At 55.0% G+C, this 24,656-nt stretch overlaps 1 protein-coding gene across 18 annotated transcripts in view; it reads left to right on the top strand.

The window, feature by feature from the left end:
* The window catches only part of MYO18A (myosin XVIIIA), a 95,581-nt gene that overhangs the window by 21,866 nt on the left and 49,059 nt on the right, over positions 1–24,656 (top strand). For 2 of the 18 annotated variants that reach the window (XM_032428443.1, XM_032428441.1), the window contains exons 1-2: positions 10,755–10,821; positions 19,072–19,131. The exons of 11 other annotated variants lie outside the window; for them this stretch is intronic. In XM_032428443.1, coding sequence (XP_032284334.1) covers positions 10,816–10,821; positions 19,072–19,131 — 66 coding nt within the window. In that variant the 5' untranslated portion in view covers positions 10,755–10,815. Of the gene's footprint in view, positions 1–9,806; positions 10,227–10,745; positions 10,822–16,361; positions 16,487–19,071; positions 19,132–24,656 lie in introns of those variants that run through there. 5 more of the 18 variants (XM_032428442.1, XM_032428440.1, XM_032428445.1 and 2 more) reach the window with 4 other exon arrangements.

The following is a 24,656-nucleotide window of genomic DNA, read 5'->3' as shown; positions in this document are numbered from 1 at the left end:
CCCCACCCAGAATACTCTCACCCTCTCTGGCAGGAGGTGCACCACCCCCTATAGGCACGCAGGTGCCTGTCTGTGTTCCTCTTCTAGAGCTTCTTTATTGCTCCCTGCCACCACCCCCGTCACTACCTGGCCTTGCCCTGTGGCGCAGAACCAGGCTCTGTGACAGGACACGCAATTTGGAAATGGCTTGGGACACACACACACATACCCTACAAAATTTAGCCTGGGTGTCTTTTTCTCCCAGACGCTTCCAAAGCATTTCTGCCGCCAGCTTCGAATACTTCTAACTGGCCTTCCCCTTCTCTGTGCAGACCAGAGGACTTGGTGTCCGGGGCAGGGCATGGCAGAATTTTCTGGCTCCCATCAAGGCCTTAACACACCGGTTTTCAGGTCTCTCTGAAAGAGGGACCCATGCTATAAAGGGTCCCCTCTCTCCCTCCCTACTCATTCTCTTCAAAAATCCGAAAACTGCAGATCTTATTGTTGCTATAGGAACAGATGCTTGGCAAATATGAAGTTGGATGGAAGGGCTGGTTTTGGCTGTAGGAACTGCTTTCAGCTCATTCGGGGAGGAGAAGGAGGCAGGCAGCACAGGCAGAAGGGCCCACAGATGGGAAGATGCAGATGATGATGTATATGTTGGTAGTACGCTGGGGTATACTGGGTACAACATGGACGTTGGAGCTGGACCCCTGGGTTCAAATCCTGACTCTGCTACTTACTACCTGTGTGACCTTGGGCAAATGATTTAATTTCTCTGTGCCTCACTTTCCTCCTCTGTAAAATAATAATAATACTTTATTATAAGGTTGTTTTAAGGATTAAATGAATCAATACCCGTAAATCACTTAGAATAGCGTTATCCTCATCATTAATCTGTCTGTAAGGTGCTGGGAGGTACTTGGTGCCCGGGAGCTTGATGGGCCATCTGCCCAGGAATGCCACAGGCCTGTTACTGACTCAGCTCTGCTGCTGGGGGCGGGGGGGTGGGGGGGGCGGTGCAGGGCACTTTACTCTTGTCCCCAGAATGGTGCTTTTCCCCAAAGGGCCCTCCAGGTGAAGACAGGGAAATAAGACCCAGATTGGTCCCCATGTTTACTCAGGGCCACATGACAGGCTCAGAGTTTGTCCAAACTAGTTTGTAGTTCGATGCATCTTTAAAATTGTGCTCCTTTTCCCATGACTGCCTCCAGTCAGATTCTTGGCCAATGCCAACAACTTTGGAATACCAGGCTTCTTTCTACCCATTTGTTTTCCAGTGGAACAGACTTCTGCACTTTTTTGTGGTGCAGCATTTTGTTTCTTCATGCCCGTCTTGCTTCTGGATTAGGGTGAAGCAGGAACTGAGGCCAGAATGCGAGGCACAGAACAGAGAGGCAGCCCCGACCGTACCCGTTCCTGGGTCTGTTCTCTGCTCCTTCATCACACATATGAGCTCACCCAAACACTCCCACTTGGATTTTCTAAGTACTGTGGCAAAACCTTTCATATGAAGCACGCTCTGAGAGACTGGTAGCTGTCAGATCCATGTCCTTCCTGTTCCCTTGTTGCTCCCTGGATCCAGGGCTGGGGGAGCTTGTTTGGGCCTCTCTAGCATGGCGAGCACACCCGGAAGTCCTTTCTCCACCATGTCCTCCTCCCCCTCTTCCTCATTTGGTTCCTCCAGAGAGTGACGCAGGGAGGTGGCCAGTTACGGTCCCCATTGCCCCATGGGCAGAACTCCTGGCATGCTGCTCAGAACGAGGCTTTGTTGGCCTTATTTGCCCTTGACAGTTCAGGGTTCTGCTGGGACGTCTCTCTCTGAGAGCCCTAACATCAGATGAGTCCGGCATCGAGTGGTGTGGGGAAGCCCTCAGGCCACTACATTCCAGATGTCTTACCCATGCATGGTCCAGAGACGCTGCAGAAACAAGGAACGATTGTGTGGCACTAAGGGGCTTTCTCCCAGGCCTGGGATGCCTTGGAGTGGGGGCTGGCTTCCATTCAGCTTTGCCTTTTAAGCCCCTCTGCATCTGGCTTCTGCTCCCTGGCTAGTTGTTAAATTGTGGCTTAGTGGTGGCCCCCTTCCCCACTTCTTTCTGAGGCCTAGGGTTCAAGGCAAGGCACAGGGGGACAGGAGCCTCGACAGACTCTGGGGCAGGGGGTGGGAGAGAACAGCAGGGGGTCAGGGGCAACACCTGAGGGAGTCTTTGGCAAGGATGACCAGGACAAGCTGAAAAGGGGACTCTCTAGATCAGACCTGTCCAATAGGACACTCGGCCAAGACGGAAATGTTCCAGTCTGTGCTTTCCAACTTGGTAGCCATTTAGCCATATGCGGCTACTGAGCACCTAACGTATGGCTGGCATGACTGAGGAACTGAACCTTTAAAAAAACAAAACTTCTTTTGTTTGAATTTAATCAGAAGTATTCCCATTGTTTCGATTTAACTTAAATTTAAGTAGCCACACATGGCTAGTGCTTACTGCATTGAACAGTGCAGCGCCAGATAGCTCTCGGAAAAAAAATGGTGGGGTGCTCTTGAAGGCTTCTCTCCTCTTGCAGTCCCCCTGGTGAGGCTGGGGATGGTGGCATTTTCCCTTCCTCTCAAGAAGGAAGGCTTGTCCTCTCTGGCAATTTCTACGCTTCACCAACTCTGGAATCCTGATGCCCCAGGGCCGACAGGTCCCTGGCTATGTGCCTCCACAACTGGGGCAGCGCTTCCCCACCTTGCCAAGCATGTTTTCTGCCCAGCCTTGTAACACAGGTGCTCACACGCCCCAGTGGATTTGGCCAAGGCTGTTAATGTGGAGGTGGTAGGTTGGTAGGAAAAGGAGAAGCTTTTGCTTCACCCTTCCTATTTCTATGGAGATTGAGTTTGAGCTTTCTTTTTAAAGGATTCTAGAAACAGGCCCAATCAGGGCCTCCAGAGGTGAACACACAGATCCTCAAATGTGTATTGAGTGTCCAGTGTTTGGAGGAACCCGAGGCTTGTCTAAAGCAGCCTCCCTGACTCTGAGAATAAGCACCACAGGTTTCCAGTTCTCACACCCAGGAACACCTTACTGATGTTTTATTTAAATTCGTGTGGCTGACCCTTAAACTAGCTTTCCTTTTTTTTTCTTCTCTGGAAATAGAAAAGAGTTGTCGTTTATGTGAAAAAGAGAACAATAGTTCATTATGCTTATTCTCTCATGTCTGCCAGAGGGGGTTGGGGATGGGAATATTGTGTATGTGGTACATTTGGTAGACTCAGAAGTGAACCAAGTCTGGGTGGGATTTGGGCAGGGGTCTGGAGGATTTTGTCAAGGCCGGCCCTTGGCTTTGGGCCTTGTGGGAGCTTGGCGAAGCAGAGGCAGTTTGGAAATCCCCAGGGGCCACGAGGAAATCCCCCGCAGCTGAGCGTCCTCGGGGAGCAGCAGACCTACTGGAGTGGTCTCTGCAGGCAGCCAGGATCTGACTCTGAGGGGACAGACTCCTAGTCTTAGCAGAGAGGGCGAGCCCAGATGTCACCCCTTGGCTCTGAGCCCGTGAGATGTTGTGGTGTCACCAGGCTCTGAGCAAACCCTTGAGTGTGCTAAGGCAGGGACTGGGGGGAGTGCCGAGCCTTAAGCCTCAGTGATAGTGGGGGCAGTGATCTGGGGCGCCCCCCCTTCCCCCGACTTTCCTAGACTGCTAGTCCCAGACCTCCTCCCAGCACACAGGTTCCATGCGTCCCCGAGTCTTCTGTTTATTCAGTTATTCATTCACTCATCCCTTTTATTCTATCAATAAGCATTTATTGAGTGCCCACTATATGCAGGGGCTGTCTGGGGTTGGGGGGAAGGAGCGGTGATTAAAACAAAGGCGGCGCCGAGCTCAGCGCTGCCCCTTCTCGCCGTACCCTTCCACGATAAAGCGAGAGGCCATCTTGCCGCGGCAGCCCCCTCGGTCTCGAGCTCCCGGGGGACGCCTCTTGGGGGCGTGGCCTGGACGCCAGCCCTCGGAGGTGAAATCCCGCGGCTTCGGCGGCCGGGGCGGGCGAGAAGGGGGCGGCCGCCCTCTGCCGGGCTCCGGAGGCGCTGCAGGGCGGGTGCGTCCTGTGGCTCCGGGCGCAGTGCGCCTGTGCGGGAGCTGGCCCCTCCCCGGCTCCGCCCCTGCGTCAGCCGGCTGGTGGGCCGGGCCCGGAAGCGCGGCCGGGGCTCGGGCCTGGGGCTGACCCGGCTCCCACCCGCCGAGACCGCCGGCTCCCACGGGTCGCGGCCGTCGATCGCTTCGGGGACAGGAATGTCTGGGCCCAGCCCTGGGCTTGCACTTTTCATCACCCCCCTGAAACGACGCATGCCCCCTAACTTCCCTAAATAAGGAGTTCTATTAATGACATTTTATACATTGCAAATTAGTAATTATAGAAACACTATATGATAAGTATCCATCCACGGCTTTATTTTTTTTTTTAAAGATTTTATTTATTTATTTGACAGAGAGAGACACAGCGAGAGAGGGAACACAAGCAGGGGGAGTGGGAGAGGGAGAAGCAGGCTTCCCGTGGAGCAGGGAGCCCTATGCAGGGCTCGATCCCAGGACCCTGGGACCATGACTTGAGCCGAAGGCAGACGCTTAAAGACTGAGCCACCCAGGCGCCCCCATCCACGCCTTTTTTTAAAGGAGTTTTGATTTAAAGAGAATCTAGAGAGACAAAGGGTCAGAGGAGTATTCTTTTAAGATGTTAAGTAGAACGCCAGGTTCAGTGTTTTTCAAGCTGTCTCCTTCTGAATCAGCCTCCATCTGACATTCCTGTTTTGGATAGTGGCTTCAGACTGTTCTCTTAAATCTTGACAGCTTGAAACCTTGGAGGCTTTAGATCTTCCCGACCGCCACCCCTCCCCCAACTTCGTGCCCATTTCATAGCCTCCCCTGTAGCCACCAAGTCTCTGTCTTGCATCACCTTCTCTTCCCACTGCAGAATAGGGCAGACCCCCCTCCCCCACACACACACACACATCTTTCCTCTGGCCATCATCTTGACTTCCAGTGGTCTTTCAGCTTCCAGCATCCTTTGCTTCCCAGCATCCTTCTGTTAGATCAGCATTCCTAAAGCCTGGGTTTAATCATGCCCCTTCACTCTCCAGAAACCTGCTATGACTCCCACTGTTTTCCAGGCAGGAGGCAGAGTGGAAGGGGCAGGGCTCTGGAGTCAGAATGACTAGAGTCCCCACCCTGGCCTTGCCAATCACTATCTGTGTGGTTGCAGGCAAGTTATTTAACCTCTATAAGCCTCAGTTTTCCAAACCACCATTCCTCTTTCAGTGGCACTCACCTCTCAGGGTTTTGTGAGGAAAACAAGTTGCGCTGTCCCTGACCCGTGGCTAGTGCTCAGAATATGCCCACTTTGTCCTTAGGCTGCTTACCTCACTTTTGTCCTCAGGTACCGCCCTTTCAGTTGCAAGTGACGGAGCCCAGCTGACCTGGTTTAAAAAGAAGAAACGCGTGGGCTCAAACATCTGAAACATGCAGCGGGTAGAACTGGTTATAGGCTCAGCTTTATCTAGAACCCAGGCCTTTTCTGTCTCTCAGTTCATCTTCCGTGCTGGCTTGGTCCTCAGACAAATGGTGGCAAAATGGCATAGCACCAGGTTCAGGTCTTGTGGGAAAAGAAGGGCGATTCTTTTTATTTATTTATTTATTTATTTAAAGATTTTATTTATTTATTTGACAGAGGGAGTCACAGCTAGAAAGGGAACACAAGCAAGGGGAGTGGGAGAGGAAGAAGCAGGCTTCCCACGGAGCAGGGAGCCCGATGCGGGGCTCGATCCCAGGACCCTGGGATCACGACCTGAGCCGAAGGCAGACGCTTTAACAACTGAGCCACCCAGGCGCCCTAAGAAGTGTGATTCTTTCAATAATTCCCATTTCATTCTATGGCCTTGATACTGATTGGGTCATATGCCTTCCATGAACTAATCCCTATAGTCCGGGGATATGACACGCTCATGGGCCAGACTCAAGTCCTGTGCTGGGGTAGGTCCCCAGGGGGAAATTGGGGTGCTGTAAGCAGAGGATGGAGGAATGGATCGTGGGCAGCTGAAACCACACCTGTCCACTGTGGCATGATCTGGCCCCACTGACCTTTCCAGCTTTGTCTCTCTTTGTTTACCTATCTGTGTCCTACACTTCATCCAGTTTCATGCTTTCCCAACTCCTTGCCTTCTATTATTCTAGTCCTTTACCCTGGAATTCCCTTCCTCCCTCCTCTCTAATTCTTTGGGTACATTTGTTATCTCTTCTTCGGGTCTGTATGTTTGGTGAGGCCAGGGACTATGTCTGCTTCGTCTTGTTTTAATCACTCGCTCACTCATGTATCGAGCACTGTCTCTGAGCAGGGCCCAGTGCTAGGTGGGTGCAGGGGACAACCGTGGACAACAAACATACCACCTCTGCCTCAAGAAGCTCATAGTCTAGTTGTGAGGAGACAGAAAAAGAAGCAGGTATTGTGCTTCCCCACAGTGTTCACCTTGAGGTATTGCACATGACTGCTAGGTGAATATGGGAATGACTTCCTTCACTCCTCAGAGCCTCCTGTGTAGCCACCCCGCTGTGCTTAGCCACCCTGCCGGGCCCGGGCACAGAGCTAAGGACCTCTCACTCACCGCACACCACCACCAACGTGGGAGAGCAGAGTAGCTGAAGTTGTGACTGTATCTGGATATCCCTTTTTTCCCTGTTGTGTCCCACCCAGTGTATCTCACGGTACCTTTCAGATGTTTAGTTAAATCCGGTGGATACTTACTGAGCACCTACTGTGTGCCTAGTGACTTTCGAATCTAAATCCGTATAGTATCTGTGCAGATTCCATTGTATCTAGCAGAGCTCGGTATTAGGTATACAAAAGAACTGCCATGTGTATGTGGTGATATCTAGGTATAGACAGTGAGGACCATGGTTTTTGATAATAATTTAATCACTACCTATGGTTTGCCAGGCCTAATGCCAGGTGCTTTACGTCTACTATCTCTTTAAATTCTCACAACCCCGTAAAGTAGGTATACCATTATAAGGCAAGACACTGGAGACTCTGAGAAGCTGAATAACTTTCTCTTAGGTCAGACAGCAAGAAAGACGCCGAGCTGGGATTCAGACCCAGGTGTGCCTGACTGCGAGTCTGACTGCGAGTCTGAGAGTCTGAGTGCGGGTGTGTGCTCTTTCCACTATGTCACCAGGCAGGCCTTGGGGTCTAGGGAAGGCGTAATAAAGGAGGTGAGACTTGAGATGGACCTTGACAGATGGGAGGGTTGGGCAAGGGAGAGAGGCATTTATAAGTAAATACTCTGGTGGTGATTAGGGCAGGGACGTGGGAAGATCTGCCTGAGAAAGTGAGAGCAAGGCGTGCTGCGTAGAGGGAGATGGAGGGAGAAGGGGAAAGGGAAATGGCAGGAGGCAGGCCCCGGGGGCTGGGGGTGGGCTGGCTGGGAGTGACTGCTTGGCCCCCTGGGGTCATAGGTTGGGTTTACTGGAGACACGGGCCAGGCCCTGAGGCAACACCAACCTTTGGGCAGCAGAGGGACTGTGTGTGTGGCTGTGTGTGATGCTGAATGAGTGGCCAGGGCCTCAGGTTTCCCCTCTGAATGACGAGGCTTGCCCTTGTCACCGAGGGAAAAAGATGATCTCCATCAGTAACACGAGTCAACTCAGAGACAGAACTGACAGGATCTAGTCGTCTGAATAGAAAAGAGGAGTGGACCCACACATGATGACTAATAATTCAGAACAAGACTCTGAGGGTAAAGTGACACCTTGGTCACCCAGAAGTCATCTTCCAGAGCACTGCTGAATGGAAGGTGGGCCTAGAAGGCCCTCAGGCAGCTGAAACAGAGGACAGTAAGTCTGTGGGTGAAAACCCAGGCCATTTGCTCACAGGAGAGTGGCTCTCTGGTAATCTACTTGCTCTCCTCTGGACTCTGTGACATCAGGCTTGGTTATCTGGTTTTCTAGCCTTTGGCAAAAACTGCTTATTCGAAGGAAGTGAGACTATTGGGGACAGGCCCGCTCTGACAGGCGGAGTGACAGCTGATGGCCCGACAGGGGAGGGGACAAGAGAATTAAGCAGATACGCGGACACAGAGGGCATCTGGCCTTCCCAACATGGGCCTGGAGCGAGGCCGCAGGTTGCTGCAGCGCCTAGGACAGGGCTGGTGGCCTTTGAGAGTGGCCAGGGGCATTTAGTAGGACAGGAGCCAGGCTGGGAGGTCCAGAGTCCTCACAGGGGGCATGATGTGCCCCCCAGTACATCCAGGATGGAAACGAGGTGGGTTCAAGAGAGGAAGCTCAGAATTGGAGATGTTTGAGATGGGTTCAGAGTGTTTTACTTAGAAGAGAATCTATAAAATGTCTGTTTTTATGATTTATAAATTAGTCATAGGATTTAGAAAACTACTTAAAATAGAAAATATTTTGCCCCTTCAAGGGGATAGTCTTCAGTTACCTGGAAATGTTGCTTATGATGCTTTTCTTTTCTCCCCCCTGCCGATGATCACAGATAGATAATAATAGTTAAAACTATTGAAAACTTTTTTTTTTCAAATAAGTTTATTGAAAACTTTTGTGTTAGACATGGTCCCTGGAGCAAGCACTAATTCATTTGATGCCTACAATAACCTAGTGGTAGGTACTATCGCTGCCCGCCTTGCACAGCTGACGAAATCACAGTTCAGTTCAGTTGTGTGGCTTACCGCATGGACAAGCCACGATTGAACCAGGCTGGCTGGACCGGGAGGTCTCTCTGTTGACCACGGTACACCACGAATAATTCCTTTAAAGCAGCGGCTCTCCGAATCACCTGGAGGGCTGGCTGAAGCACAGGTGCTAGGCCCCATCTCCAGAGCTTCTGAGTCAGTAGGTCTGGAGGGGGGAGGGGTTGCTGGTCTGGGGACCGCACTTTGAGAACCAAACCCTTTCGCTCACTGAGATTTTACCGGTCACATACTGACCATGCCAAAGAGTCACTGCGGGCAGAACCCTCGTTTTGCAGATGAGGGCTGTGTAAGTCACAGGCCCGTGGTCATACAGCTAAGTCCTTCATTCATTCACTCATTCATTCATTCATTTATTCAGGCACTCAGTGATTTAACAAAGGATTTAACCTCTGCTCCAGGCCTTATGCTGCCTTCAAATTGAGCAGTGCTCAACCTTGGCTATTTATAAGAATCACCTGGGGGGAGCTCTTATGAATCCTAGTGCCCAGCCTTCCCTCCCGGACCAATTAAATCAGAGACTAGGGGGAAGGGATGGGATTCAGGCATCAGTATTTTTGGAGTCCCACGGGGGATTTCAGTCTGCAGCTGAGGTTGGCCCCAGTGTGTCAAGAAAGGCCCGGGGATGTGAAGATCTCTGACACAGCACATGCCCCGGAAGGGCCAGACCGTCTCCCTGGGAAGACACACCAGTGCCTAGAAAGCCGAGGCAGGAGCCCCACATCCTCATGGCCACGTGTGGTTCTGCCTGTATGGTGTGTGTGTGGGGAGGGGGGACGCAGCGCTGGGCTTCGGTCCTCTCAGGCAGTGCTTACCAGCCTTTTCTCAGAGAAAGTCATGGTGTCTACAGGACCCACCGGGCTCACAGGACTGGCGGGGTGGTAGGCCTGGGGGTCTCCAGCCACCCTCGTTGGACACTGGTTGGGCTACAGCTCTGTTCCAGGCCTTCCCACCCCCCCTTTTCTTTTCCTGGAGAGGAAAAGACAGGCCAGCTTCCTTCTTTCTGCAGAGCTGACAGCTTCTGAGACAGCTTCAAAAGGCCTCTTTTGGCTCCTTCCCACCTGCCCCTGGCTCCCATTTCAGCCTCTTTGGGGGGGTCCCCGGCCCCGATCTGGGCATCCCGTGGTACTCCCCGAAGAGCAGGGGCGGGCTTTCTCTTCACGAGGAGCACTGGCTTGTTACGGCAGCCCTTGCTCATTGGCCAGACACCACGATTTCCTCTGCAGGGCCAAGGCCCACCCACCACACCCTCCTCTGCCTGCGCAGTCTCTGGCTGTGTGGGGTGAGGGATGTACACACAGAAAGTGCAGTTGATTCCTTGCATGTCCTCACTGGCTTTCCGGCGAGGCAGCCCCAGTGGGCCTCAGACGGATCGTGTGGGGCTCTATGCCTGCCAGACTCGTCCAGGATGGCTGCGTGGCTGCTATTTGGGCATAGCGTGCAGCAGGCCCTGTGTATCGGATTGGATGTGACGTTAGTGGTTTCCTTGGCCTCTGCCGCAGTAATTAGATGGCTGGGGTGAGCTTATGATTTGTGTGTTCTCCAGAACACTGTGCTGTGATTGAGTGTTCATGCATGATGGTGCACTTGTGTGTGCGTGTGTATGCGTGTGTGCTTGTGTGTGCGTGCACGTGTGTGTGTGTGTGTGTGTGTGTGTGTGAACGCACATGTGCTTGTCTTAATCCTGGCCTGTGGGGCCGGGGGCTGCAGGTCTCAAATTCCTCTGCTATTTTTAGGGGCCATATCAGCTCAGCTGTCCAGGAGCCCGGGTGTGTGTCAGGAGGAAAGTCCCACCCTCCCTGTCCTTTGCCCCTAACCCTCCAACACCTCCTGCCCCCCACCCGTGCCCTCACTCTCCGTGCCTCCTCTTCCCCTTCCCCACGCGCTGTGTTACCGTCTCCATCCCGGTGTACCTGGTACTGCAGTCCTGGACGCCACTCACTGTCTGGGACCGGCTCCCCAGGGTTGGGCAGCTGCGGCCCTGGCGGGAGGGGCCTGGGGAGCGGGAGGGGAACAGGGGCGGGGCTGCAGCCAGTGCTATTTTGAGCTGCTAACGGAGCAGCATCGGAGAGGAGAATCCTTGCTCCTGGTTGCTCCAGGCCAGGCCATGCGGGTGAGTGTCCCTCTGACCCCCCACCCCGGAAATGTCCCCGGCTCCTCATGCCGGTTCCTCCTTTCCGAAAGGAGGGGCCTTTTTCTTATTTCCCCAGATGTGGCTGAAGGAGGGGGGAGGTGCCTTGGGGCCCCTCTCTGAGCTTCTTGGTGGGGAGGGAATCATCCAGCTCAGGCAGCCTCCCAATACCTCAGAGGCAAGGCCCTCCTGGGCCTGACTCATGACTTTGGGAGTTTGGGAGGGGGCACCGTTTTCTAGACCTCGGTGTCCTGGGACTGCACCAGCTTGTCCACAGGCTGTAACACGCCTTCCCCGCAGACCATTAGTGCTTGAGGCCCTCATTCCTTAAAACGCTATTTTCTTCTGAGGTCGGGAACCCCAGTACCTCCCGGACCTTGGGAAGTCTTGTTCCTGCTTTGTGTTGCCAATGTGGCCCTCCGCCCTTCGTCCTCCCGGTAGGCAAGAGAAAGGCGCTGGAGAGGGGTGGTCCCTCGAGTTGTCCGGGGGGCCACGAGTGGACTCAGCATGGCCTCCTGCATTTCTGTGGATCAGACACTTGGAAGGGGCACGGATGGCATCTCGGGGATGCCCTGACTGTCTGTAGGTCTCATTTTCAGCAGAGATTACTTCAGAAGAGTAAGTTCCTTAAAAAAGCAAGTGAGGAGAGACACAGCTGCCTTTCAGTCGTTCCGTTTCCCCCCCACGCCAACCCCTCCCGGCTACCACCGAGGGTCAGGTTTTCGGTCGTGTCAGCACTTGGCAGCGTGTGGGCTGGCCCAGCACGGAGGTCTACCGAGAGCCTGCGACGTGCCCACAAGCATTTGTCTCTCCCCGTGCCCCGTCCCAGCCACAGAACTGGCGCCAGTGCTCAGGTGTGTGTCGGTAGCTGGGGCTGGGGCCAGAGAGACTCCTCGCCCTGCGAGGTGGGTGCTTCCTGGTCGGGCCTCCTCCCCGCCCCGCCCCACCCCACCCCACTCCACCCCGGGGGGCCCCTGGGCCACCAGTACTAGGTTGAAGATTTGGGGGGGATGCATGATGATGGCGAGGCAGATGGCAATGGGCCCGGCAGAGGGGCAGCGAGGGTCCCCGGGGGAGGGAGGGAGGCCTCCGGCGGGTCCAGCCGTTGGAGGAGGAACCCCGGGCCTGTGTGCAACTTCACGGCAGCAGGAAGCCATTCCAGTGCACCTGCTTCCTCCAGGCTGGCCTGGCCCACAGTGACAGCAGGCACTCGGCCGCTTTCTCTTCCGCCCCGGGCTGGGGGAGGGCTCTCACTGGAGGCTGGACCCAAGGGGCCAGGGTGGCCCTGCCAAGCTCTTGTCCCCCTCCTCCTCTGGCTGGCAGCATGGCCTTCAGGCCACTCCCTGCAGAGGCAGCTCCGTGCAAAGCTTATTCGGGTCGTGGTGGAAGGGCAGATCATCTCCGGAAACCCCTGCTTTCCCTCCGAGCTGTTATTCTGGCCGATGATGTCATGGAAGTTCAACAGTGCAGGTGGACCGAGGGAGGCGGGGCAGGGCTGGCTTCCACCCCTTAAAGTGAGCCCAGGAGGTTCTTGCTGGAGGACAGACCTGGGTGTGAGTTCTGATTTACCGCTTGCTGCTCTGAGACCTTGGCCAGGTCATTTCTGAGCTTCCTTTTGCTCGTTTGTAAAGTAGGAATCACACTAGTATGTCCTTTAGAGGACTGTTGTGGAGATTAAATGAGGTCATGCTGCAGAGGATGCAGCACAGTGCCTGGCATTTAAGACATGCTTAGTAAAGGTTGGTTGTTACTACTGTGCTTTCTTCCCTAGGCCTTCATCCCCCACCCCCACCCCCACCCCCACCCCGTCCTTAGATAAGTAGGTGCTAGGGTGGGACTGGTAGGAAGAGGGTCTCCTAGGAGCTACTCTCTGCTCCTCAGAACGGGAAGGGAGAGGGAGGAGGATGCCATGCCTCTTTTTTCTCTGAACGTGCACAAGTGTTAGCAGAGGGGAGAGGTGCCGAGTTCCCTACGTCACAGACAGGAGGATCTCCTCTTCCTCTTCCCCCCTTCCCTTGCGGGCTCCCGGTGTGTGGATATCTGCGTGGACACCAGAGCCTCGATGCATTCCTCCCAGCCTGGGTACTCCATGCCAGTGGGGAGCCTGGTGGGTGGAAAGCTTCTCCTGGGGACATTTGTGTCCCATTCCTTCTTGTGAGGGGCACAGAGGACGGTAAGCTAAGGGCGGCTAAGGGCAGCTGGTCCTTGCTGGTCCCGTTCAGAGGGTAAAACGCAGCCTGGTCCAGCCCCCTGAGTGTTGGAAGCCTTCCCAGGCTGAGCATCGATGGGTCCCTCAGCACATTTCTTGGATTTCTCCTCTTTGAGAACAAATGCTTTCAGCTATTATCTCCTCTGCTTTTTCTTTTTTATTGACTATTTAGCCATCTTTAAAATAGAAATAAATAGTAAGTAACAAATACATAACAAAATAAATACCAAATGTCTCTATTGTGTCTAATTTACAAGATGATGATGATCACTGTTTGCCTACTGTTCAGGTCCTAGTTTCTTTGATTGATATTAGGTAGAGTTTTCCCTACGGTTACAGTGGTCACATATTTGTTAGTTTAAATGGCAACGTAACAGTGCATTGGACCCAAGTACCATAGCTCATCTACCCCTTCCCTAACACTAGGCATTTGGGTGGTTTCCAATGTGGGGCTCTTTTTTTTTTTTTTTTTTTAAGATTTTATTTATTTGAGAGAGAGAGACACAGCGAGAGCAGGAACACAAGCAGGGGGAGTGGGAGAGGGAGAAGCAGGCTTTCTGCGGAGCAGGGAGCCCGGTGCGGGGCTCAATCCCAGGACCCTGGGATCATGACCTGAGCCGAAGGCAGACGCTTAACGACTGAGCCACCCAGGCGCCCTCCAATGTGGGGCTCTTACGTAGAGTGCATCTTTAAAAGTCTCTTGTCTGGGTTTGTGGGTTTTTCCTTTCTCTTCCTTGCTTTAAATCAGCTCATTGCTTACACATTCCTGAAGATGGGATGGCTAGGGCCAGAGGATGATGCATTTTATGGCTACTCTTGCTTCCCAAAGAGCTACTCAGCAATTTCAGAGTGTCCCTGCCCTTTCCCTTCCACCCCATGGCATCGAGTGTACCATCTATTTATTGTTGCTAAGTTTAGAGAGTGTACCTCCCTTGTGTTCCCCTCATCCCCGGCAATCAGGATTGGCAAAATGTTACTCTCCTCAGTTTACAGTTGAGGGAAGAGACCAGATGGGAATGAGAAGTTTGCCAAAGAACCTTATTAAGTGCCCACAGTATGATGGGTGACATCGCGTCCTGCCTGTGAGGAAACCACAGTCCAGGGAACGCTGTGGACACACAAACAGCTCACACCCTGATTCCCAGTGCTGCCACCTACCAGCGAGGCCTCAGCGAGGCCCTTACCCTCTAGAAAGTGGGCTTTTGTGAGGATGAAATAATGAGGCAGTGTGAAGGGCCTGCCACTGTGCCTGGCTCATAGTACGTGTTCTTGAGCATTCTCCCTCAAGAGAAGAGGCCAGAGGGGCGCCTGGGTGGCACAGTTGGTTAAGCGTCTGACTCTTGGTTTCGGTTCAGGTCGTGAGTTCGAGCCCCACGTCAGGCTTCCCGCTCAGCATGGAGTCTGCTTAAGTTTCTCTCTCCCTCTGCCCCTCCCCCAACTCTCTATCTCTCCCTAAAATAAATAAATTAATCTTTAAAAAAAAAAGGGGGGGGGAGACTAGGCCAAAAGTGCCTGAGAGGGTAGTCAGAGAGGGGGTCACAGAGCCTCAAGGGGCAGGATCGTGGTGGGGTCTCCCTTTGCAAGCCTAAGCTTCTCCGGGCACACTGAACACTAGTAAACACCTCACTGTCAATCCAGCTGGATCCAGACCTCTCCAGACCTCCTGAACGTTGACAGTGACACAGTATGTTAACCAGAGTTGGCTCCTGAGGACGACTCAGCCCCTCTGACCCAGCCTGGCCCGGCAGAAGAGGGGGGCCTTTCAGGGAGCTTTGCAGTCAGAGTAACTTGGGTTCAAATCCCAGCTCCACCACTTAATAGCTTTGGGGCATAATCTCATTCCGAGTCTTTTTCCTCATGAGTAAGATGAGAACAATAATTCCTATGTCGTGAGGCTGTTGTAAGACTTATATTTCAAAATATGTGTTAAATACTTTTACAGGGCCCGTTGCCTTGTAGGTGTTCCACATTCAGTCATGAAGGAAGTTGTCAGAAACGGCTGAAATCCCTAGAGGGAGCAGGTCTGGGAGGAGAGGCCTTGGCCCCCTTGTTGCACAGAGCCTTTCGTTCCCAGCTCTGGCGGCGGACGACCTCGGTGGAGACTTTGACACCATCCTTGGGGCTGAGTTCCTCACCTCTTCTGTATCGGCTAAACATAGGTTATTCTGCGTCCTAAGCAAATCTTTAAAATCTTTAAAAGCCAGTGATAAGGAAGAGAGGAGAAATAGCCAGGCGATTCCCCACCAAAGCCACAGAGAGAATTTCCTCTGGGGAGAACCCCACATTTGCGTTCAGAGTGATCATCCTAAGCAAGAGCTGGTGCAGAGGATCAGGCCCGGGTGTGAATGGCCTAGTGTCCTCACAGCCTGGGATGCATGGACTCCTCCCTGCACACACAGGAGATCAAAGACCAAATGGGTTAAATAATTAAACAAAGTCTAGCGTATGAACCGGGTAATAAAATAGACAAGTCAACAAAGCACATTAAAAATAATTCTTTAATTTTTCACTGGTCATTTATGATAAGCAGTATTCAGAATGAACAGGTTTTTTTTTTTAAAGATTTTATTTATTTATTTGACAGACAGAGACACAGCGAGAGAGGGAACACAAGCAGGGGGAGTGGGAGAGGGAGAAGCAGACTCCCCGCAGAGCAGGGAGCCCGATGTGGGGCTCGATCCCAGGACCCTGGGACCATGACCTGAGCCGAAGGCAGACGCCCAACGGCTGAGCCACCCAGGTGCCCCCAGAATGAACAGGTTCTTAAACTCCACTGAATTGAACGGGTTCTTTGGATGAAGCCTCTCCCTGGGTCGAGGCAGATTCTGCCTGTTGCTTCTCAGAGCACCCGTTCTAATTGCTCACCCATCGAATGGGCGGCTTTGCCGTTCTCCAGGCCGCCTGCCCCTGGCAGGTAGTGGTGTGTGGCCGGTAGAAAACAAAGAAGGCAAAGAGTCCTGGAGAAGCTTCGTTAACGCCTTCGCAGGCACGTACCTTTGGTTCACGGAGTTGAAGGCTAGAGTGCCTCTCCCTACCAGACCCCTAGGGTGCAGACCTGGAAAGGACTGTAGCCATTATCTACTCTAGTCCATCCCCTCATTCTACAGAGAGGCCCAGAGAGGTGAGCTGGCTTATTCAAGGACACACAGCTTCCAAGGGCAGGAAGTTCTATGGTCTGTACCCCACCTTGTCATCTCTTTCCTCCAGTGTTTTATTCCTTGCTCCTCCTCTGACGTCTGAGCGTTGCCATCTGTCCCCCCCCCCCCACTTCCTCCCTCCTGTCCCCTGTTGCCCACGGTGTTTGTCCCGGCAGGTCGTTTAGGAAGACTCCGATTCCCTGAGCGACCCTGCCCACCCCCGTGTCTTCTCTGACCCAGGGTGCAGGCTACCTTCGGCGCCATGGCCTTTTCATCAAGGTTCGCCTTCTGGGAGCAAAAGGAAAGTTGGGTCTCAAAATCCTTGTGCTTTTCCTATGTGCTTGGCATGATGTGTGCAGGCAGGAGTCTGGCCTCTGGGCAAGGGAGCTCTGGGAGCTAGAGATGGACTGGCGCATGTGTGTGTATTGGGGGGCTGGGGAGAATGACCAGGGGGCCATTAACTCACTCTTCTCTCTGGATGGGCTTCTGCGCTGAGTCATGCTCTTCCTCTGAGCTCCACCTCTGGTAAGCTGAGCTGCCTTTTGTCCCACTGGTGCCCCTCCAAGTTAACCCCTCCACACCCTTCCCTCCCCACTGCTGCTCTGATTCACCCTTGGGAACTTGGGCTGCTGTGGGGGCGCCGCTGGGAATGGCTTTGGCTCTGAGGCCTCTGGAACTGGGTCTCCCCGCATCTGGACCATGGTGGGTAGAAGGACAGGAGCCAAGAGTCAGGAGCCAGGCCAGCTGGCTGCCTGGGTTCCAGAGCGTGATTCAGGCTGCCGCCCTGGGCGTGCCTTTGTGCGGTGCACAGTCCCCAGCTGGGCAATGGCCTATGACAGACAGAGCCCTTGGTTGGTGGGGGGGAAGCGGGGGGTGGCAGTGAGTCAGCCTCAGGCTAAATCCAGAGCTGAGCTCAGAGCAGGGCTTGGTGTCCCAGACATCTCGGGGGGCAGCCAGCGCTGCCCCCAGGGCTTCACCACTTGGGCAGGACGCTTGGGGTCCCCAGCTTGCATCCCTGGAGGGAGGACAGAATTGGAGCTGGTGAGGGATGCGGAATGGACTTGGAATCTGGGCCATCCCTGAACCTGAGCTAACAGCACTGTGTGCAGTAATGAGCAAGTCTGTGTGGTTTGTGAAACACTTGATGGTCCTCTGACCTGTGTGCTCAGGAGCTAATGCATGGTGTGATCTTTGGGGGCGTGGGGGGGGGGGGGGTGGGGGGGAAGGGGGGGGGGCACTAGGCACAGACCTAGACTCTGCCACTCCCCCTCATTCCCTCTCCACCAGCCCCTCCTTTCCCTTTATCTGCTCCAATCCCAATTTCTTTTTTTTTTTTAGATTTTATTCATTTATTTATTTATTTGAGAGAGAGAGAGCGAGAATGAGAGAGAGAACATGAGAGGGGGGAGGGTCAGAGGGAGAAGCAGACTCCCCGCTGAGCAGGGAGCCCGATGTGGGGCTCGATCCCGGGACTCCAGGATCATGACCTGAGCCGAAGGCAGTCGTTTAACCAACTGAGCCACCCAGGCGCCCCTCAATCCCAATTTCTAAAGTAGCAGAGCCTGCTCTAAGGAATAATTGCCATTTTCCCTCTGTCCATAACAGTGTGAACTAACTTTGAAGCTTCGGCCCATTGAAAATAGCTCTATAGACAAGATGCAGCTTTAAAACTTCAGTGGCCATCCTGCTGGTCAATGTCCTAGGCGCTGCTAATCAGAGCTCAAAAGTAGCCAGGGACCCTGGTTACAAATGGAGAGTTGTTCCCCTCCTCTCCCCGCCCCCCCGCCCTCTGCCAGGTGGATAATTAACGTGATTCTGGACGAGTTTCTAAGGATCTTTTCCATTAGGAATCAAGGACTCCTTCCAGTGTACCCACCCCCACCTACCCCCACCTACCCCCACTGTGCGCAGAAAGAAAGGCACCGACCTGCCTTTTTCCCATCGTCCCATGTGACTGGGGAAAGAAGAGAAACGAAATCCACTAGGACTGTCTGAGCTTTTGGAGGGAGGGATGCTAATGAGGGGCAGGCAGAGGGCTCATTCAGCCTGAGGGCTGGCTCCTTGAGGTCTGTTCTGAGCCAGTCTCAGAACTGAAGGAAACTTCAGAGCATCCACATTGTCTGTTCTTTTTCCAGATACATTATGGTGGCTGCTGGTTTCCCAACTCTGCCTCTCCCGTCTGACGTAGGCCAGCTAGAGCATAGGCCGAGCATAGCCAGAGCTCAGGCATCCTTCCTTCCTCTACACGGTGCCCCTAACCTTGGGGTTCCCTCCCTCAGCTGCATGGTTGGCAGTGTTGTGGGTCTGAGCTTGGCAAAATGTCTGGCCTCCTGAATCCCTTTGCCCCTGCCCCATTTCCTGCCTCCAGATGGCGCTCAGCTGTCTGGCTGGGAAGGCATCCAGGCTCTGGGCTGGGGGGAGTCACAGGGACCTAGATGCAAGTTGGAGCCACCTGGTAGGAGTCACCTCCCAGCAGGGCCCCCACGCTGGGGTCATTCCCTCCTCCTTAGTCACTAGGTTAGGGGACTCTTGTTCAGACACTCCTCATCGGAGCCAGGAATGACTCTTGTCATTTAGCATGAGTTGAGTTATCTGGATCTTTCTGTCCACCCTGTAACCGAGGCCATGATGGCAATCTCTTAAAACAGTCCATGTGAGACGCGTGACTGGTGACTGAGGCCAGGGTTTCCCTACTCTGTGGAGTCTATTTATTCTTGAAGTTGTCCCTGGACGGTTTTGACTCCACGTCCTTCGCCCCAGTAGTCCTGAACATGCGGGAACTCTGCCTCCTAGGGAGGGAGGGCCCTTTGGAGGTTTTCTTCCTGTGCTTTTGATGCTGAGTTTCCTGCCCGGACCTGCCAGTGACCTCTTTGTCTGCTCCCGCAGGTTAAAGAGGAAGACAAAATTCTGCCGAAGCTTGGCCCTCCTGGCAAGGAGGAAGGGGCTGTAAGTGCTTCTCTGAGCCCCCCATGTGTGTGCCTGGGTGGGTGTGCCCACCTGCCCTCGCCTAGTCCGTGAGGCGGGTCCCCAGAGCAGGCAGGCCCGGCGGGGTGCCCCTTCCTGTCTGGGGTGGCCCGAGGGAATGCGACTGATGAGGCAGAAAGTGCAGTCCATGGGATGCCAACTTGGGGTGCGCGGAGGAGATGGGGATCCCGAGGCGCTTCAGAGACCTCCTCCAACCCCCCTCTCTTTAGTTTTTACCTTTAGGTCTTGCTTCCTGAACCCTTGGGGGGCCGGAGAGGCCTAGGTGGGCAGACCCTGAGCTCGGGGAGCACCAGATGAGAGCTCAGCTGTTGGGACTCTTCGTCCTGCTCTGGGTGGCACAAGACCAGCGCGGGGAGGGATTTCACTGCAGCTGTTCGGTCTCCTCCCAAGACCCCATCAGCTGCTCAGTGCGGGTGACCCGGAGGCGGGCTCCAGCTGCCCGGGGCGGGGGGCCCAGCTTCTCCCCCAGGTCATTCGGCCTTGAGATAGGGACCCTGAGCAAAGCTGGACTCATTTCAGGCAAGAGAGGGAGGCACTTCCAGAATAGCCAGGTCTAAAGATGGGGAGGACTGCGGTTGGCACAGGGGGCGGAAGTGCCGTGCTTCGTCACCCCGGATGGTGCCTGTCCCAGCTCCCCCATTTCCTTGGATGGAGTTTCCATCAGCCAGACATTGTGGCTTCCACCTGATCTGTAGTTAACCCTGCAAGGCGAGCTTGTGATTTCAAAGGGGAAGTGTTTGAGATGTGTGTGGGGGAGGGGCCTCGGAGTATCCAGATAGTCTGTGAAAAATCACACGTGAGGTGCCTAGAGGACTTCCTGGCACACAGTGAACACTGTATGAGTGTCAGCGGTTGCCATCATCATCGCCACCACCTTCAGCTGGGGGGGGATGGGAGGTAAGCCAGGAGGGGGAGGGGGAGGGGCAGGAGCCGTCAGCTGGGGCCACTAGCCAGCCCCACAGTGCCCTGGCATGCCATGGAGCACTCTTGGTCCAAGAGGTTGAGGAAGAGGCACCTTCAAGCTCTCCTCTCCCCACCCCCGCAGCAGGGCCACCCGCAGCGAGGTGACTTGGCTCCGCTCCACAGCCTCTCCCTGTGGTAGCCAGGGGTCTGTCCCCTCGGAGCGTCTTCCTGCGTCCAAGCAGAGATGGTAGCCAGCCTTGCAGGGCCCAGAGCCCAGGTGCACCCTGGAACCAAGGTCTTTGTTTTGGGGAACGGGGACTCACGCATGGCTCCTGAGTGGCAGGGCATTGCCTGACCAGCATGGAGCCCCCCGGGGTTGACCTTGCTCACCCAGGCAATGTGGCTGGCTTTGCAGGACATCTGCCCTGCTATTAGCCAGCCTGGCTTTCCCCAGTGGCTGTCCCTTGGGACCACAGACAGTTGCCACCAGTGTTGGGGGAAGGGTGGGTGCCTCAGGCAAAGTGCGCCAGTGTACTCCAGTCAGGTGCCCAGAGGCTGGGAGGCTGGCTGAGCCAGGGCCCAGCTCTAGGGCAGAGTGAATCGGCGGTCACTTCAGTGCTTAACCCTCCGTGGGCCCCAGCTGCCTCCTCTTTGTCCTACCATTCTGTACACATACTCTGGGAGCTGGGAGGCCTCCAGCCCTGGAGAGGTTTGCAGGAGGAAAACTGCAGACAGCACGCTGAGGTGGAAGCTTCCTGGGCCCGCACTGGTCTTCGTAGCCCCTGAGAGTGTGGGTGAGGGGTAGACAATGGCCACAAACCAGAGGAGCAGGAGAGACGAAGCTTGGCACATCTTGGGCCCAAGAATTGCTCCCTGACCACTGTTCTTGCTGGGATGGGTAGGTTTGGGGTCTGACTGCCCAGAAAGCACAGTGATAGACCGGGGACCACAGAGGCAGGAAACCCCAGAATGAGGCCTAGGATTGATGGCAGGAATTGGTGGTTTGGCCTCTCCGTGCTCCCTCTCTGCTGTGTTTGGGCTCACCTGGGTTGGGCCTTGGTTGCTGCCCTGACGTAGACCAGTGACTCTGGGACACCTCAGGGGGCCTCTGGGCACTCTGGGCTGGCATCTCACGGCCCTGTGCTAAGGCTGGGGATAGACCGCAGGTGACAGCAGTACCTGCTTGTACTTTGTGGGAGAGAGAAGCCAAACTTGTAGATGCAGTTGTCCTATCTGGAAGATGGATTGGAGGGCTTCCTGGGGTAACCTCTTGGAGCTCTGGATGAATGGAAGGTCTATTCCAGGGCAAGGCGTGAAGTCACACCTCTCACTTCCTCTGCACGGGGAGGGCAGGGACGCAAGGGCTGATGCTAATGTCTGCCTGTATTTGTGTGACTACAGCCAGAAGGCAGCTCAAAGGACAGCAGTGGCCCATCTAGGAGTCCTCAGCCTCCCACCAGCCCTCTACCCTCAGAGACCTCCCAGAGAGCCACGAGCCCCGCACCCACACTCGCCATGAATGGCCCGGGGGCTGCCGCCGCAGAAGGCCCGAGCGAGCAGGCCCCGGGCCTGTCCCGGAAGAAAGTGGCAAATGCAGTTAGGAAGGTGGTGAGCAAGGTGCTGCCTGGTGAGGAGCCTGGGAGTGCCAAGGAGCCTTCGAGCAGAGGGGTCAGATCCCCCGAGCACCCAGCTCGAGGGAAGAGGGGAGAAAAGGCGGCTCCTGGTCCCAAGCCACCACCCCCTCCGCCTCCTCCGCCTCCCCCTGCCCCACCTAAGCCTGAAGCAAAGAAGGAGGCAGCCAAGGATGAGCTCTCTGTTGGTCTACGGAGCCTGATGTCTCGGGGCAGGGGCAAGGACCACAAGCCCCGTGGCAGGCAGTCTCTGGGGAAGGGGGAGAAGCCCTCCAGCCAGGAGCCAGGCTCCTCAGGGAAGCCAGGCTCCCCAGCCAAACCTGAAATCCCAGAAAAGCAGTGCTCCCCAGCCCCACCAGGAGAGCTGGCGGCCCTAGGCTCCACTGGCCCGAAGTCGAACCTCCCCGGATTGCAGCAGTCCAAGTCACCGGCCCCTGATGTGCAGCAGGAGGTACCCAAGTGTGTCACTAACCTCCCACGCCCCTGACCACCCTCGCAGCCGGCTTCCCCATGCCTCGTCAACATGTCCGCACAGCTGAGACGCTGGGCCGATGGTGGGGCTGCATGGCCTTCCTCAACCGAGTGCCGGAGCCCGTGGCGGCCTCTGCTCTGGGATGGGCCCCGCTAACCAGCATGCCGCTGTTCCTCGACACTCTTGCGTGGGGTTGGGGCCTGTTTCCAGGCTGCATGGTGTTGGCTGGAGGCTCCGGATCCCAAGCAGAGGTTCAGATCAGCGCTAGTGTAGAAAGAGAATTTCTGGAGCCGGGTGACCCGTGTTCACCTCCCCAGCCACTCACCCTGTGTGGGATCTCAGCAAGGCCCCATCACTGAGCCTTCATCTGCCAAGTGGGGACAGGACAGGTCTCCAGTCCCTTCTCTGAAGCCCTTGGGGCCAGAAGTGTTTTGGAGCTAGTGAATTTTGTATTTTAGAAAGTCCTACATGATGAGCAGCAACCTGTAACCAAGCATAAATATTTTCGCAGCAAAATCAATGACCGTTCACATGGCAGGCGGATAGACTACAAACAGGTTTTGCCACCAAAATAGTTCAGAAAAAAGTCTTTTGTTTGGGGGAGCTTTCGGATTTTGGAATTGCAAACAGGGGCTAATCCCAGCTTTGAAGAGTTGCTGTGAAGATGAGGAATGTTATCCGCCCTGAGCCCAGTCGCTGGCATGGTGGGTGCTCCACAAACGGTAGCATGGATAGTGATGCTAATAACGGTAGTTTTAATGCCATCATTGCCATCACTACCTTCTTCAAGCCTGGCCAGCAATTCCCTCTGGCAGCAGGACTCTTGAGAAGCCCTATGCCTGGGTGGCAAATGGGCACAGTGGGCTCCCTTTGGATCTGAGGCCCCATCTGTCCACAAAGTACCCTCTAGGTGGGACAGGAGGCTGAGAGGCAGAGGGGAGGACCTTGGAAGGTGATGCCTACATGGCTGGTCCTTTGGTCAGGGACAGTTCTTCAAACTTCCCCATTTTGTGGAGCCTTCTGAGGCCTATGAGGTTTGGCAGGGGAGGAGTCAAGTTTCACCACTGTTTCTCCCAGGATGTTGCATGCTCTTCTGGCTGGAAGGGTGGGGTGGGGGGTGGGGCGTAGGGCACAGCCTAAAGGCCCTCCCTGACTTCTACCTCCTGGGATTCCTAAGGTCCCAGAACCTGCCTCGTTCCCTACTCCATTCTTCCTGGGTTTTGCAGAATTTAGAGAAGAGCAGACTGCAGCTTCCCGGCCCTGCTGGCCTGCTCTGAATCAGGGAAGTCACTTCCTGGCACCCAGGAGTTGGCAGGGGCATTTTGGCCTGACTGGCAGGCCATGAGGGAAACTCAGCCCCTGACTAGAACCTATAAGTAGCCAGAGAGTGTCATGTGCCTGTTCCCGGGCCTTGCTGCCCTCCCTCTGGCTCCCTGTCCCTCTCACCAGGGTGGAATTGGGGGCTGAGATGTGCCCTGACCTGGAGTTCACCCACCTGTCACCTGGGCCTGGGGCAGGGGCCATGTGGGGACATAGGGCCATCCCAGTGCTGAAGTGGTTAGGACTGTGAGAAGGAAGAACCTCAGAATTTCCAGGCACCCATTCTTTTTTTCTCATCCAATAGTTTAAAAACTCACGTTGATGCCTGGCTTGCCTCCCTGACCCTACTCCACTTGCCCACTGGTTCCCAGCGGCTTCCTAGGCTAGAAGCTTGGCATGCTGCACCCCACTCCCCCCCACCCCACCCCAGGCCAGGACTAACGGTAGTTTAACCTCTAGGCAGGAGCTGCCCCTGAGGTCCGGCTGACCCCCGCAGAGGAGGCCCAGCAGCGCCTTGAGAGGATCTTCACAGCTTCTGTAATGCCACCTCTCATGTATGGTTCCCCAGGCCCTGGCGCTCCTCCTTGCCGAGGCTGGCAGCCAGACTGTGGGTGTCGGGGCGGGCGGGGGGAGCATCTGACTATGGAAGGATGACTCCATGGCAGCCTGGGGGCCTTCACGTGGCCTTCTCACCTGAAGGAATAAGAGAAGAGCTCTCTAGAGGGTCTGAGCTGTGAGGCCTGTTCCGGGCGACCCAGAGCCCTGCGCCCATGGGAGGGGACCCCTCTTGGCTGAGGATCCAGCCCCCTTTTCTGGCCCTGGAGGACATGGCTTGGTGCCAGGGCCTGGTGGGTGGTGAGGCGGGAGCTCACTCTCCCCTCTTTGGGTGCACTGGCTCTCCAGACCCAAAGGGGCCTGTTAACTCCTTATAGACAAGGTCTATAGGACAAGCCTGGTCTATAGACAAGCCTGGCTGACTCCACTTCCTCTTCAGAAAGGTCTTTAAGTAATCAGACAGAGACAGGTCAAGTCTGGCCGCAGGGTCTGCCCACAGTCCCTTGGTTCGTGGGCAGGTGACTGGTGGACCCAGTGGCGTGGAGCCTCTGCCCGCCACAGGGCGGTGTGCCTGTCTGCGAGCGGTGCAGGGCGCAGTGGGGGAT

The sequence above is a fragment of the Phoca vitulina genome, unplaced genomic scaffold, assembly GCF_004348235.1.
Source record: "Phoca vitulina isolate PV1807 unplaced genomic scaffold, GSC_HSeal_1.0 scaffold40, whole genome shotgun sequence".
In the NCBI taxonomy this organism is placed as follows: Eukaryota; Metazoa; Chordata; class Mammalia; order Carnivora; family Phocidae; genus Phoca; species Phoca vitulina.
Note: the sequence above shows the minus strand (reverse complement) of the source record. Positions and strands in the feature narration are given on the sequence as shown.